This window comes from Perognathus longimembris, chromosome 1 (assembly GCF_023159225.1).
Source record: "Perognathus longimembris pacificus isolate PPM17 chromosome 1, ASM2315922v1, whole genome shotgun sequence".
NCBI lineage: Eukaryota > Metazoa > Chordata > Mammalia > Rodentia > Heteromyidae > Perognathus > Perognathus longimembris.
The window spans coordinates 13736289-13749663 of record NC_063161.1 but is presented as its reverse complement, the minus strand read 5'-3'; the positions used below and the strand labels follow the sequence as shown (position 1 = coordinate 13749663).

The 13375-nt window shown below is 43.6% G+C and overlaps 1 protein-coding gene across 1 annotated transcript in view; it reads right to left on the bottom strand.

Annotated features, from left to right (window-relative positions):
- Positions 1-947, bottom strand: part of C1H12orf42 (chromosome 1 C12orf42 homolog) — a 101723-nt gene extending 100776 nt beyond the window's left edge. Inside the window, exon 1 of the mRNA XM_048357056.1 lies at positions 800-947. Coding sequence (XP_048213013.1) covers positions 800-805 — 6 coding nt within the window. The 5' untranslated portion in view covers positions 806-947. The remainder of the gene's footprint in view (positions 1-799) is intronic.
- Between the last annotated feature and the right edge of the window lie 12428 nt (positions 948-13375).

Here is a 13375-nt window from a genome sequence, read left to right as displayed (position 1 = left end):
CCCAATTGTAGCCCAAGAGGCCCATATTAGATTTCTGAACTACAGAACTGTAAAATACATCAGGGTCATTTTAAGCATCAATTTTGTGGTAATTTGTTACAACAGCACCTAGAAAACAATGCAGTATGGTTTCTGACATTACTAGCGCATTCTTACTTTCTTGACATATCAATCAGAAATGTCTCTGGCTTTCTGTTGAAAACCTGGACTTGCACACTTCTCAGGAACCCTGCCAATGGCTTTCCAGTAAGCCAAAGGCCATACAAATGGTGGTGTGGGGGATTTCTTGGTAATAACACAAAAGCAAAAAATGGCAAAGGAACTGGTTTGGGTGTCTTCCAGGTTTTCCTACCAGAAATGTAAACTTCTCCTAGATACGTAAATTTCCCCCTTTATGTATATCATGAAGGCATAGGAAAATTAGACTACCATTTGCAATGATGTGGATAGAGATGAAAGTTAATAGCAAACTATAAGACCAATCACAGACAACCAAGAATTGGAATTAGATCCAGGCATCAGTGTCTCATGCCTATAACCCTAGCTACTCAGGAGATTGAAATCCAAGGATTGGGGTTCAAAGCCAGCCTGGTCAGGAAAGACTCCCACTAACCACCCCAAACCAGAAATGAAGCCAGGGCACAAGTGGTAGAGCACCATCCTTAAGCAAAAACAACTAAGGGACAGCACTCAGGTCCCAAGCTCAAAGAAAAAGAAAGAATCAAAATGTAGTGGCTGAAATGGAACCAACCCACTGACCTAAATAAGGGAAGGAGATGAAGAATCTCGCATACACTACCTCCATCCTGCTTGCGAAGAGTCTGATTTGTTTTAGTCAGCACATTGCTTCTTCTCCCACTGCCCTATAGTATGTCCCCTTAGACATCCATGTGTAGTTTAGTTCTCTATAAACGATAGACAAAGAACCAGTTTACAATTACGTAATGATAGGGAGACTGACATCTTAAAGATATGGAATCTTCCTATCCATGAACATAGTATCTCCTTCCAGGGACTTTTCAATAACATTTTTCCACACAAAGTTTATTTTTACTACTATAAAATGTAATCCTAGGCACAACTGGGTTTTGTTTGTTTGGTTGTTGGTTAGTTGGCTTTCTTTCTTTTATTTTTGCATCAAAACTGAACATTGTTTTGCTTGCTTCCTTTTTGTGAAGTACTGGGGGTTTGAACTTAGGGCCTCCTATGGAGGGCCTCCACCCTTTTGGCTTTTAGTTATTTCCAAGGTAAAATTTTATACTCTTTCCCCTAGCCAGCATCAAAAAATAAAAAATGGAATCCTACCTAGATTTCTGACAAAGAAGGCTGATAGATATGAGCCACCACTCCAAGCTTGTTCTTCAAAAAAAAAAAGGTCTTTACTAACTCGTTGCCCAGGCTAGCTTTGAGCCACAATCCTTCTATCTCCCTCATTCCCAGATAGGTAGGATTATAAACCAGAGTCACTATACCCAGTTAGGTTTCATTGTGAGGGGCAGTTGTTTACTTGTTTTGTTATTTTTTGTTTCTTTGGTTTATTTTTCGTTTTTTGTTTAAAACGGGGTTGTACTGTGTAGCTTATGTTAGCCTCATGGCCCTGCCTCAACCACAGGATCAAAGGTTTGTGCCCCATAATTATTTCTAAGACATAAAAATTCAATTTAATTTCCTATATCGTTTTAGGTAAGTTAAGTTAAACCTATATGAAAAGAAAGCCTGTAAATTATTTACAGATTTTAGTGTGAACAATTGTATCCCCTGTGAATACTACCAGCTTTGTGTTTTTCAAATTTTCTTAGCTTCTAATTTTTCTTTTTTGTTTCATTGCACTGGTTTGTTTCTCTTAAATAGTGTGGAGCAGCTGTGGTGTGGGCATCTGTGTTTTTTCTCAAGACAGACTTGCTGTGAAGCCAATATAGCTCAGCTTCTCATTTTCACAAGACCCTGTGGATCCTGGAAGTTCCTGGAATTTGCAAAGTATTCTAGGTTGATAAAGAAGCCCAGTGAAATTGGAAAGTATTCCTGATGAATTACTTTAAGAGGCCTTAGAATGAAATGACCTAAATCCCTTGACGTCTCCAGTAAAGGCTGTGTTTTCTCCTTTTATTTATGTTCATTGATAATTTTGTGTTTATGGTACTAAGACTTGGAATTCTGAGATGTTTTGATCAAAGGGAAGGTATGATAGGGAAGTGTTTTCAAAAGTGTGGAAGACTAGCACCAGCAGCTCATGCCTGTAATCCTAGCTACTTAAAAGGCTGAGACCTGAAAGGTCATGGTTCAAAGCCAGCCTGAGCAGAAAAGTTTACAAGACTTTAGCTCCTAAATAACCTGCAACTTGAGCCTGGAGGTGTGGCTCAAGTGGTACAGTGCCAGCTGTGACCAAACAAGCTGAGCATGTGTGAGTCACAGGGTTCAAGCCTCAGACTGGAAGAAAAATGTGAGGAGCTGCAACACGTAGGTTTAAGCCTGGCACTGGTAGCTCATGCCTGTAATCCTAGCTACTCAGGGGGCTGAGATTTGAGGATTGAGGTTCAAAGCCAGCCTCAGCAGGAAATTCTCATAAAAAGCCAGAAATGATGCTGTGGCTCAAGTGGTAGAGCACTAACCTTGAGCACAAAGAGGCTCAGGGACAGCATGCAGGCCCTGAGTTCAAGCCCTAGGACCAGCAAAATCAAAACAAAAAGTAGGTTTAATTAGTATTAATAATCATGAAATGGAGCACCAAATAGTCCAAGGACCATATGTTGGATATGCTCAGTTTTCCCTAATGTTAACAGGAATTCATACATTTTTCCATCAAGTATGATTTTCATTATAGTTTTTAATTCCTTTGTAGATACCTTTATCAAATTAAACAAGCTCCCTTCTAGTCCCAGTGTTCAAAGATACTTGTTCTTGTGTTTAACCGAGGAAGAGGAGCTAAATTCTATGAAATGTCTTCTCTGTGTCTTTTAAAGATGACTATTTCTGTTAATGTTATATTAATAAAACTTACAGTAGTAAATGTACCGATATTCATGGGGTGGGTAGAATGTGGTCAGAACATGTTTCCTTTTCAGTATAATACTTTTATTTTCTTCAATAATCATCAATGAAATGGTTTCCCACATAGATTTACTGTATTTTAGTATCAAGGTTATGCCCACTAACATGAATTTGTGTAGGGCCAAATTATTGTTTCTTCTATACTTGGATACCTATGTTAATAAACCCACTTTGTTCTTCTTTTTTAATATTAATTCAACTTATTTAGTGGTTATAGGACCATTTGTATTTTCTATTTCTTTCTGAATCAGTTTTGGTAAGCTACATTTTCTTCAAGAAAGTTATTTTATTTCCTATATTTCTAAAGTTGTTGAGGCTAAGCATATATACTACTTATATTCAGTATGTTATATTATTTATTTATATTCAATGTTTTGTCTTTATTCCAAGTCCTTTATTTTTCTGGTCCTAGAGCTTGAACTCAGGGCCTAGGTACTGTTCCTAAGCCTTTTTGCTCAAGGCTAGAGTTCTACTACTTGAACCACAGCTCTACTTCTGTCTTTTAGATGGCTAATTGGATATAAGAATATCATGGATTTTTTTTTCTTCCTGGGCTGACTTTGAACTGCAATCCTCAGATCTCAGCTCCCAGATTAGATAGCTAGTGTTACAGGACTGAGCCACCAATACCTGAGTTTATTCTGCTTTTCTTAGGTTCTGCTTCTTGAATGTATTTTAGTCATTGTATTTCCTCCCAAGATACCTTTTGCAGTCTCCCATATGTTCTGAAATGTAATGTTACTATCACTCATTTCTAATGCCTTTCAGTTAGCATTATGATTTCTAGTAATAGTAGTAGTAGCAGCAGCAGTACCTTTAAAAATACTTGTACAGAGAGGTTTTAATCAACCTATCAGTTTATAAGTACAATGCATCTTTATCAACCCAGATTGAAGAGACTGGAAATCTCGTTCAGCCCAACATGGCCATCTTTAGCTCCTATCTGTCTCCTCACCCCTCTCCTGCACGCTTGTTCATCAATGCTCATCAGTTCTTTCTCTAAAATAAATGCAAAGTCCATCCATTCTCTTTATCTCCATTACCAACTCCTCAATACAGGATACCATTATTTCATATCTGGATTATTCTAGTAGCCATCTAACTGGGTTGTTTTTTTAATAGCCAAACTCTGCACTTAGGATTCTATCATTCATTCATTCCATAAGAGTTCTACTCTTTCACAGAGGAGTAAAAGGACTTGAGGTACTTCCCTCTCTCTCTTAACTGGTTTAGCCCTTCCTTGTCCTCCCGCCTTCCATCAGAGGATGAGGCAGTACCAAAGCTCTTGTCAGATACCAAAAGCGTGCTCTTAGATGTACATGCCTCCAAACCATGAGCCAAACAATTTTCTGTTCATTATACATGACCAAATCTTCAGTATTTGGTCATAGATCAGCACAAAGCAGACTACGACAGTATTCCACACTAAAGTTATGTCTTAAAATGTAAGTTTAGTCATGTTGACCTCTCATTTGAAATCCATCAGTAGCTTTGGACTCTCTTCCTTCTCTATGCCCCACTCAGGCCTCTGTGATGGTTTCTCAGCCAGTCTCTACACATTCATCTTATATAGTCACCCTCGAGTGAGTCAGGACCCTTGCAATTCCCCTGCCTGGAGGCCTCTAATGTATTTCTGCTCCTCGGAGTTCCTCATGCTCTTTCTCCCTTAGGGTCCCCATGGAATATAAGCTCCTTGAGAGGATGGCTTTGCTTGCTCTAACCAAAAGGAATCTTCAGCAACTGCAAATTATTTGTCTTATTGCCTTATGTTTTCATATCTGCCAATTTCCCTAAGTTTTGTGAGGGAAAAAAAAAAGCTAACATTGGGAAGTTATTCTCTGTTTTTGTTTTGTTTTTGCTTTTTCTCAAAGAACAGAGAAAGGGCAAAATTCATAAAGGTCAAAAGAACAGAGCATGAAGTAAACATAAAAATTATTAACATGGGGCTGGGAATATGGCCTAGTGGCAAGAGTGCTTGCCTCGTATACATGAAGCCCTGGGTTCGATTCCTCAGCACCACATATACAGAAAATGGCCAGAAGTGGCTCTGTGGCTCAAGTGGCAGAGTGCTAGCCTTGAGCAAAAAAGAAGCCAGGGACAGTGCTCAGGCCCTGAGTTCACGGCCTAGGATTGGCCAAAAATAAAAAATAAAAAAAAATTATTAACATGACAGATGGAGAAAGAAAAATCAGCTCATCCATTTTTTAAAACAAATGCCAATGTTTCCAAACTCAAAAGTGAACATTCTAATCGCTTTTTCCCCATGTACATACACACTGTGCTATTTTATTTAAGAGACAGGAGCAGTCCAGAGTTTTGCATCCACTAGGGTCCTGGAACTAATCAAAGCTAACTTATTTCTAAGTCTCGGGGGGATGATTTGTAAACATGTCTGCTTTTAAGAGTTTTATGTGGGGTTTCCCTGGACTCCAGTGGTTACAATTTTTACTGGTTTAAGGACTCAACCAAATAAAGGGCTCCGAACAAGAAGCATTGAAAAAATCATTATGAGCCCTTCAAAGAATCGAATGCTTCTTTTCTCATTGTAAGTTTTCATAGCAAGGGTGGAAGACAAGTTTTAAAATAAAACAACCCTCTCTTACAGCCTTGGGTAACATGGTGCGTCAGATCCTCACAACAGCCTGGTCCTCTAGCCTCCTTTTGTCTCCTGGGGTCCACTTTGTAACTCACAGGTGCTTGTAGACATAAAGCCTATGAGATGGGACTTGATTGTGAAGAATTCTTTCTTTGCAACTTGTTTGAAACCTGTTCAGAGAACGCTCCATGCCTTCGGCCAAATCTCCATAAAAATCAAGAAACAAGAAGTTTTCTGTACGCCTGCCCAGTAGCCACACTATGACATTAGTTTCGACAGCTCTGTGACCCTGTATTGTCCCAACTTTATTCACTAGTCTTTTTCTTTCTTTCTTTTCTCCATTGCTTTTTTTTTAAGCTTTTATTGGAATTTGGCATTTTTTTATCTACTGTAAAATAAAGAGGAGGATGGGCTGGTTTTTCTTTCAAGCGCTCTATGTGGCAGCTAGAAAAAGCTATCCACAGTTACTGTAGTCATGTTTTCAAAAAAAAAAAAAAAAAAAAAAAAAACACCTGCAAATCAAAGAAAAACACCATGGCCACTGGGTAGTCAGATCTACCCCCACCCCTTCCCTTAAAGTTTCTTCGTGGCCATTATAGAGTAGGCCTGGCAAAGAATTTATGTGACAGCTATGAAGTTAGTATTAAAATTGTGAATAGTGCCTAGCAGTTTTCATGCCCTTACTAGAAGAGTGCCTTAATTTGCCACACAGCAGTGAAAGGGGAGGGGGGGGGAGGGTGTCAAATGAATGGGAGGGGAAAGAGGTGTGAATAGGGAAGGGGTTCTCAGGAGGGGGCAGCACAGTAGCCAACGGGGAGAAAAGTGATTTATTTTTGAACTTCCAAAAGGGAAGGGGAAGGCGGGGAGAAAAAGAGCTCCTGAAGCCTAGAGCCTGCAGCGTTGGGGTGTGGGATAAATGATTTGTCTACACAGTTAGCAGTATCAATGCCAGCTCCAGAAGCAGGGGCAGGGTAAAAATCCATTCCTCTGGTCCACTAAGACTGAACCTTCAAATGCCGGCAGGGAAGGAACAGATGTGGGCAGAGGCTGCTCAGTGGCTGTTAGAAGCCAGGAAAGGGGGAGGGGTGTGTGTGTACGGGGGGGGGGGGGGAAATCTCATGGAAATTAACCACTTGATTGCAGGAGGAGGGGGGCGCAGAGGCGGGCTGGGTGGGCGTCCACGAGAGACCGTGGCGCATCCCTGGACTCCGGCGAGGAAGGGATTGGGGAGGGCATTTGCTGGGAGCCCAGGAGGAGGGGGGAGGGGCGGGGCACAGGCACGGGCCCCGCCCCTCCCGCCCTGCCCCTCCCCTCCCCCACCCCGTGTTAGCATGCGGGGGCGGCGGGGCTGGGGGGTGGCGGGGGCGGGGGGGGGGGTAGGAGGCGGCCGCGGGGTCCGCGCGGGGCGCATTGTGGGCGCGCTCGCCTCCGCGGGGGACCATCTGCTCCCTGTCAATGCATCACCTGCTCGTCTGGGCCGTCGCCGGGGCAACGGGGGCGGGGGGATTAAGGAGCGTGTGTGCGCCTCGGGTCCCGGGCCGAGGCGGCCGGGCTGGGGCGGCGGGAGCGGGGCGCTGCGGAGCCGCCCCAACCCCCCCCCCCAACCCCGCCTTACCCCGAAGACGGGTGGGCGGGGTGGAAGGGGGCCGGAAGACCACCGGGGCCGGCTCGGCCTTTGCAAAGGGTTCCGAGCCGCCTGCAGCCTCCTCCACAGGGGGTGGGGGAGCGAGGGCACACGGGCCGAGGGCTCGGTGCAGGCCACCTGGAAGAGGAGCCCTGAGGCACCCCCACGCCCCACCCCACCCGGTGTACCTGGAGCGGCCGGGCTGCGCTGCCCCCAGCCTCCTCAGGTTGCTGGCTGGGCTGTGCCCGACCCCGGGTGTGGGGTGGGGGGGGTGCGGCGGGGTCAGGCGGGTGAGGGTGGGGGGGCGGTTCCAAGAGTCGCTCAGCAACCACAATGGGGTCCGCTTCGTGAGTTGGACCCTCCCTGGCTGCGCCCCGGAGTCACGGGGAACTTCCCCTGACATTGTGATCTCAATGATCGGGCCACCCCACTCCGCCTCCCCCCTCTTGCGGGCCTAGGGAAGGGGGGCGGAAGAGGGGGTGGAAATGCCACCTGTTCTGGGGGGGGGGGGGGAACAGGTGTTTACTGATTTTAGTCATTCTGGAAGGGGAAGAAGAAGAAAGAAAGAAATCTTGAAAAATCCCTTTCCTTGACACCCTGGGTTTGAATCTCACAAGGGCAGAACCAGACCGGGCCCGGCTGGACACCTTTCCCCACGCGCCTCTAGTTGCTGAGCACTTGGCCGCCCCACGTGAGCTTTCCCGGGAGCGTGCAGAACCAAAGACTTGTCAAGTTTTCAGCACAACTCATCATCTGTGAGACGGTCGTTGCTGTTGTTGTTGTTGCTGTGTTGTTGTTGTTCCCCTACATTGGTTGATTTCACACGGGACATTTCCTCTGCAGAAAAGAAGCAGGCCAGCAGAAGGGAGATTCTGAGTTGGCCACATCAGAATGCCAGGCTGACCTCTCCCTCTCCACAGCCAGGGGGGAAAACACTGCTTTGTTTTTAAACTTTATGGAGTCAAGAAAATCTCAAACCTTCCTTGTTAGACCTCATTCCAGGGTCTGGTAACTCAGAAGAACTCCCGAGTTCATTAGCTTAGTGATATAAATCCACATCCGCTGCCTAATTTAAAGGGAAAAAAAAAAGTCCCTGTGCTGCTTTACTCCAATCCTTTTGCTTATCTCTAGCAAAGACTGTTGTTTACAACGGAAGTCTGTGATATTGACCCTGTCTGTGTTCATCTTCTCCAGCTAAAAAAATCTCATGGTTAGCAAATAAAGCTTCTCCTGTTCTTTTATAATTTCTAGATACTCATACTATGGGTCAGACCAACTCTGATTAAGTGCAGTTTAAAAAAAAAAAACCTTGATGTCAGCTACACAGCAAATAACCCCCACTAGTGTATCATTTTTCTTTTCCTATCAATATGCAAGGGAAAAAAGTGAGCCATCAAACTAGCCATGACTTTGACAAAATAGATGAGAATGATAGGTAAAGCTGCTCCAAAGAGAAAATTCTATCTACCCCCATAAATGAAAATTTCTGAGGCATGTTCTTTGAGCCACTGAAACTCTAACATGGACCATGACATGGTTCCCGGTTTAGAAAACGGATGGATTTGAGTCCAAGTATTCAATCTATAGACAAGGTAGCAACCGAAACCCATAGATGGTAAGTGGCTTAGGGTGCCAATGGCTCACTTGACTTCTGAGAAGTAAAGCTTTACACAAAAATACCACTACCAAATGCTACCACTCTATTCTGACTCCTACAGGTGCTGGCTTTGCATCAGAAATGACAATTTTTCAGCAGTCCTTGAGTCCATACCACATGTCAGGCAAAATAAAGATTTCGGCCCTTGTGGAGCCCACCGTTTAATAGGAAAAAGATTTTTTTTTAAGAGACTATATTGTACCAGGTACCAATGGCTTATGCCTATAATCCTAGCTACTCAGGAGAATGCGATCTGAGGATCAAACATGGTTCAAAGCCAGCCTGTGCAGAAATATCCATGAGGCTCCATCTCCAATTAAACACCAAAAAGCTGGAAGTGAAGCTGTGGACCAAGTGACAGAGCACTAGCCTTGTGCAAAAAAAAAAAAAAAAAAAAAAAAAGTAGGAGACAGCACCCAAGTCCTGAGTTCAAACCCCAGTACAAAGGAGGATTTAAATGCATTTGGTGAGATGATAATGAAATGAAAAACAAAGGGATTTTGAAGACCAAATCCTTCATATGCATGGCCTTCCTGCTTCGGAGAAAATAGTTTCACCTCCAAAGCATCTGAGTTAGGATATTTTTAAGCAATGATATATTAACAAACTGTGTTGTGGCTATTACTGTGGCTTCATATCCCCACATTTGCAAAAGTTTATGAAACATGAAAAATAGACCTTTAATAACTGATTAAATGATGGCACATATCACAGATAAACATTCTAGGACTCTAAAATGGGCAAATAGAAGATACAGAAAGATAGCAGAAGGAAAGCAGAGGTAAAATGTATCTAATCATTCATGAGCTGGGAGGAACCAAGTTTTAAGCAAGGGCCAAAATCATCATGATCTTTTCTCAGACCCCTTCAAATGTAAGCAAACTTCCGCAGGGTCCTCTTAAAAGTCACAAAGGCGCACTAGTGCCTCACACTTATAACCCTAACTACTCCAGTGACTGGGATCTGAGAATTGCTTGTTCAAAGCCAATGGGGGCAGGCAAAGCCAGGAGACTTCCTATCTCCACTTTGCCACCAAAAAGCCAAAAGTGGAACTGTGGCTCAAGTGGGAGAGCCGCCTTCAGGAAAAAAGCTAAGGGCCTGAGTTGAAGCCCTACTACCAGCACACACAGACACACACACACACACACACACACACACATAAAATTCACCATTACACTTACAATTCACTTACAATTAGATACATGTGCCCAGTAAAAGCCCCATGAAAAGGCATGTGGCTGAAGGAGTTTATGACATTCTTAGGCAAAGTAAAACAAAGATGCTCATACTAATGAGCTGATGGAACAGAGGGGGCAGAGGAAGCTGAGAAGCAAGGAAAATTCAAATGATCGAGATACCTGGCACATAGCCCAAAGTGGAAAATGATAAATATTAATCAGATGAGAATCACTGTTCCTACACTGTAAGAATGTTCTGTAATTGAAAGGGTGGGTATTGTGTTCCACCCATTGCATAATTGCTGCCACTGATATTAGATGTCAGCACCTCCCAGTGCTGGGGAAGAAATACCAGGGTAGGTTTCAAAAGTGTGTCCCTATCTGTGTGTGTGTGGTTTGAACTCAGGGCCTCAAACTTCCTAGGCATGCATTCTACCACTTTAAATACATGTCCTAACCCATGTTGCTTTAGGTAAGGTTTCCCACTTTGTGCCCCAGGTTGACCTCATAGCAAGATCCTTCTACCTATGTATCCCCCCTTTCTTTGATGACATGTACTGTCACGCAGCTTCTTGCCTGAGTTGGGGTCTCACTGACATTTTGCTTAGGCTGGCCTCAAGTCATATCTCCACCTCCTGTGGAGCTGAAATTGCAGGTGTGTGCAACCATGCCTGGCCCTGCGCCTGTCTTTTTAAAAGAAAGATTACGAAAACAAACATTCACTGCACAGTCAATACAAGTCAGTCATTTGCTAGAGACTTTACATACGGCCTGGAAAGTCTTTCCATACCTTCTATACTTTCCACTTAATCCTTAACCTCCAACTTGCAGAAAAGGTAGCAGCACAATCGCATTTCAAAGATAAAGCCATTCCAAAGTTGACTTTGTAGTCTGATGTATGCCATAAGGTATGCAAAGTCATGATCATGAGATTGGGATGCTCAGAGGTGAAGAACCTTTGGCCTGTGGTCTGGATAAGACCTAAGATATCATAGGGTCCATGACAATCACATGTGCTTCTTGTATGCTTCTTATAGGTTGCCATTAGCCTATATTGACAACTTTGTATGGCCTGTAAATGCTGTTAGAAATATCCAAAAAGCCCTTGGCAGGCAGAAGAAAGGGTCTCCATTCCTGCATGAATACAGAGTAGCCCAGGAATCTGATGGGCTTTGAAGTAAATGGAAGTACTTAGAGACTGACCAAAACTTGATTTGGGATAAATAAGTAGTAACTTCCTAGTGGTCAAGAAAAGGGGTTGAACAACATGCCAGGAGTGGTAAAGGAAAAAGGGCTTTGGGAGATCAGAGAGGCCATGGTTAGAATATGTAAACTTGAAAGGAAGGCATTCTGCTGTCCTCTCCGTCCTCCATCCTTAGTCCTAATGGAGAGTGCAAAACAAAACCCTTTAAGAAATGGTAAGTTTTAGTTAGGTTCAGAAAGCCAAGAGACCTTTGAATGTAGAATCATCTACATTCTGGACAATTCTGATTGGGCCATAGTCTTGTCGCTCTTTGGCCAATAGCCTAAAGCCCACATCCTTAAACATCCATGGAAGTTCAAGGTTTCCATGACATGTTCTCATCCAATGTTTTAGTAAAGGTTTAATAACTGGTCCTTGGAGTCAGGTAAAGCTCTGACTCATGGCATTCACCCATCTCCCTGGTATAAATACTCCCCCACAGCTGATTGTAAACCACCCTAGGATGTTAGTCAGGGCAGCAGCACAATCACTTCTGAGGCATGACACTGTCAGCCCCAGCACAGAACAGCTCTTGTCTGGGTTACATTTCCTGTCACTTCTCTCCATCCTATTCTTGTTCAAAAATAGAGCTGTTAAGCTGAAGAGAATATACACAGCACAATGCTTACTGCTGCCATTTTTGCCGTGGCCATTGCTGAAATGTGTATAGTCAATATAACAATGATCCTTTCAATGGCTGTGAAGATCTTAATTTGCACAAAAGCAGAGCTCAGTTTGGTTTCCTTGTGGCTCAACGACCACAAACTCTAAGCGATAAGCTAAATCCAGCCTATGGACATCTTTTCTATAACTCACACTGGGTTAAAAAAAAAAAAAAGTTGTAAGGCCAAGCACAGTGGTTCACATCTGTAATCCAGCAACGGAAGGAAGAAGAGATAGATAGGGTCATTATTTGTGGCTGGCTCAGGCACAAACATAGCAAAACTCCCAATTCAACAAACACACTGGGCTTGCTGATACTTAACTGTAACCACAGCTATGAAGGAAATGTAAATAGGAAGGCTGTAATTCAGGCCCATCTTGGGAATAAATAAAATGTAATATCCCACCTAAAAAATAACTAGAGTTAAAAAAGGCTGGGGCAGGGCACAAGTGGGTCACACCTGTAATCCTAGCTACTCAGGAGGCTAAGATCTGAGGATCCGGGTTCAAAGCCAGCCCAGGCAGGAAACTCTGTGAGACTCTTATCTCCAATTAACCACCAGAAAACTGGAAGTGGCCCATGTGGCAGAGTGCTAGCTTTGAGCTAAAGACCTCAGGGACAGCACCCAGGCCCAGAGTTCAAGCCCCATCACTGATAAAAAAAGGGAGTGGGGGGCTGGGAATGAGGCTTAATGGTAGAGTGCTTGACTAGCATGCATGAAGCCCTGGGTTTGATTCCTCAGCACCACATATATAGAAAAAGTCAGAAGTGGCGCTGTGGCTCAAGTGGCAGAGTGCTAGCTTTGAGCAAAAAGAAGCCAGGGACAGTGCTCAGGCCCTGAGTCCAAGAGCTAGGACTGGCAGAAAAAAAAAAAAAAAAAAAAAAGGTTGGAGGCACATTCCAAATGATAGCACACCTGCCTAACGAAACATTAAATATTACTGCCTAAGTTCAACCCCAAGAACTGCTAAAGGAATCCACTAGTCTAGATTTTCCTCATAAAACTAGTGTGGAAGCATTACATTTAGACCAAAAAAATATGGCCTCTACCTGAAACAAGGAAGTCACCTGAAACAAGGAAGTCACTCGAAGGGTCAAAAGGTCAGCATCCTTCAGCCCACCTAGCTGATGCTTTGCATTTATTTTCTCTACTATGATTCTGAAAGCCATGCTATCCTTTCCAGCTCTTTCCTCATCTCTCAGTTTCTAGAACAGTCTTTCCACCTCTGGGCTTTGTATCTGCTGTCTCTCTCATACATTCCTTTTCCCATCAGACTTCACTTTCCCAACTCCTGCTCATCCTTCCTTCTATCCCAGCTTAGGTAGACTTGGTACTGTGATCTTCCACCAAGACTCTCAAGTAGT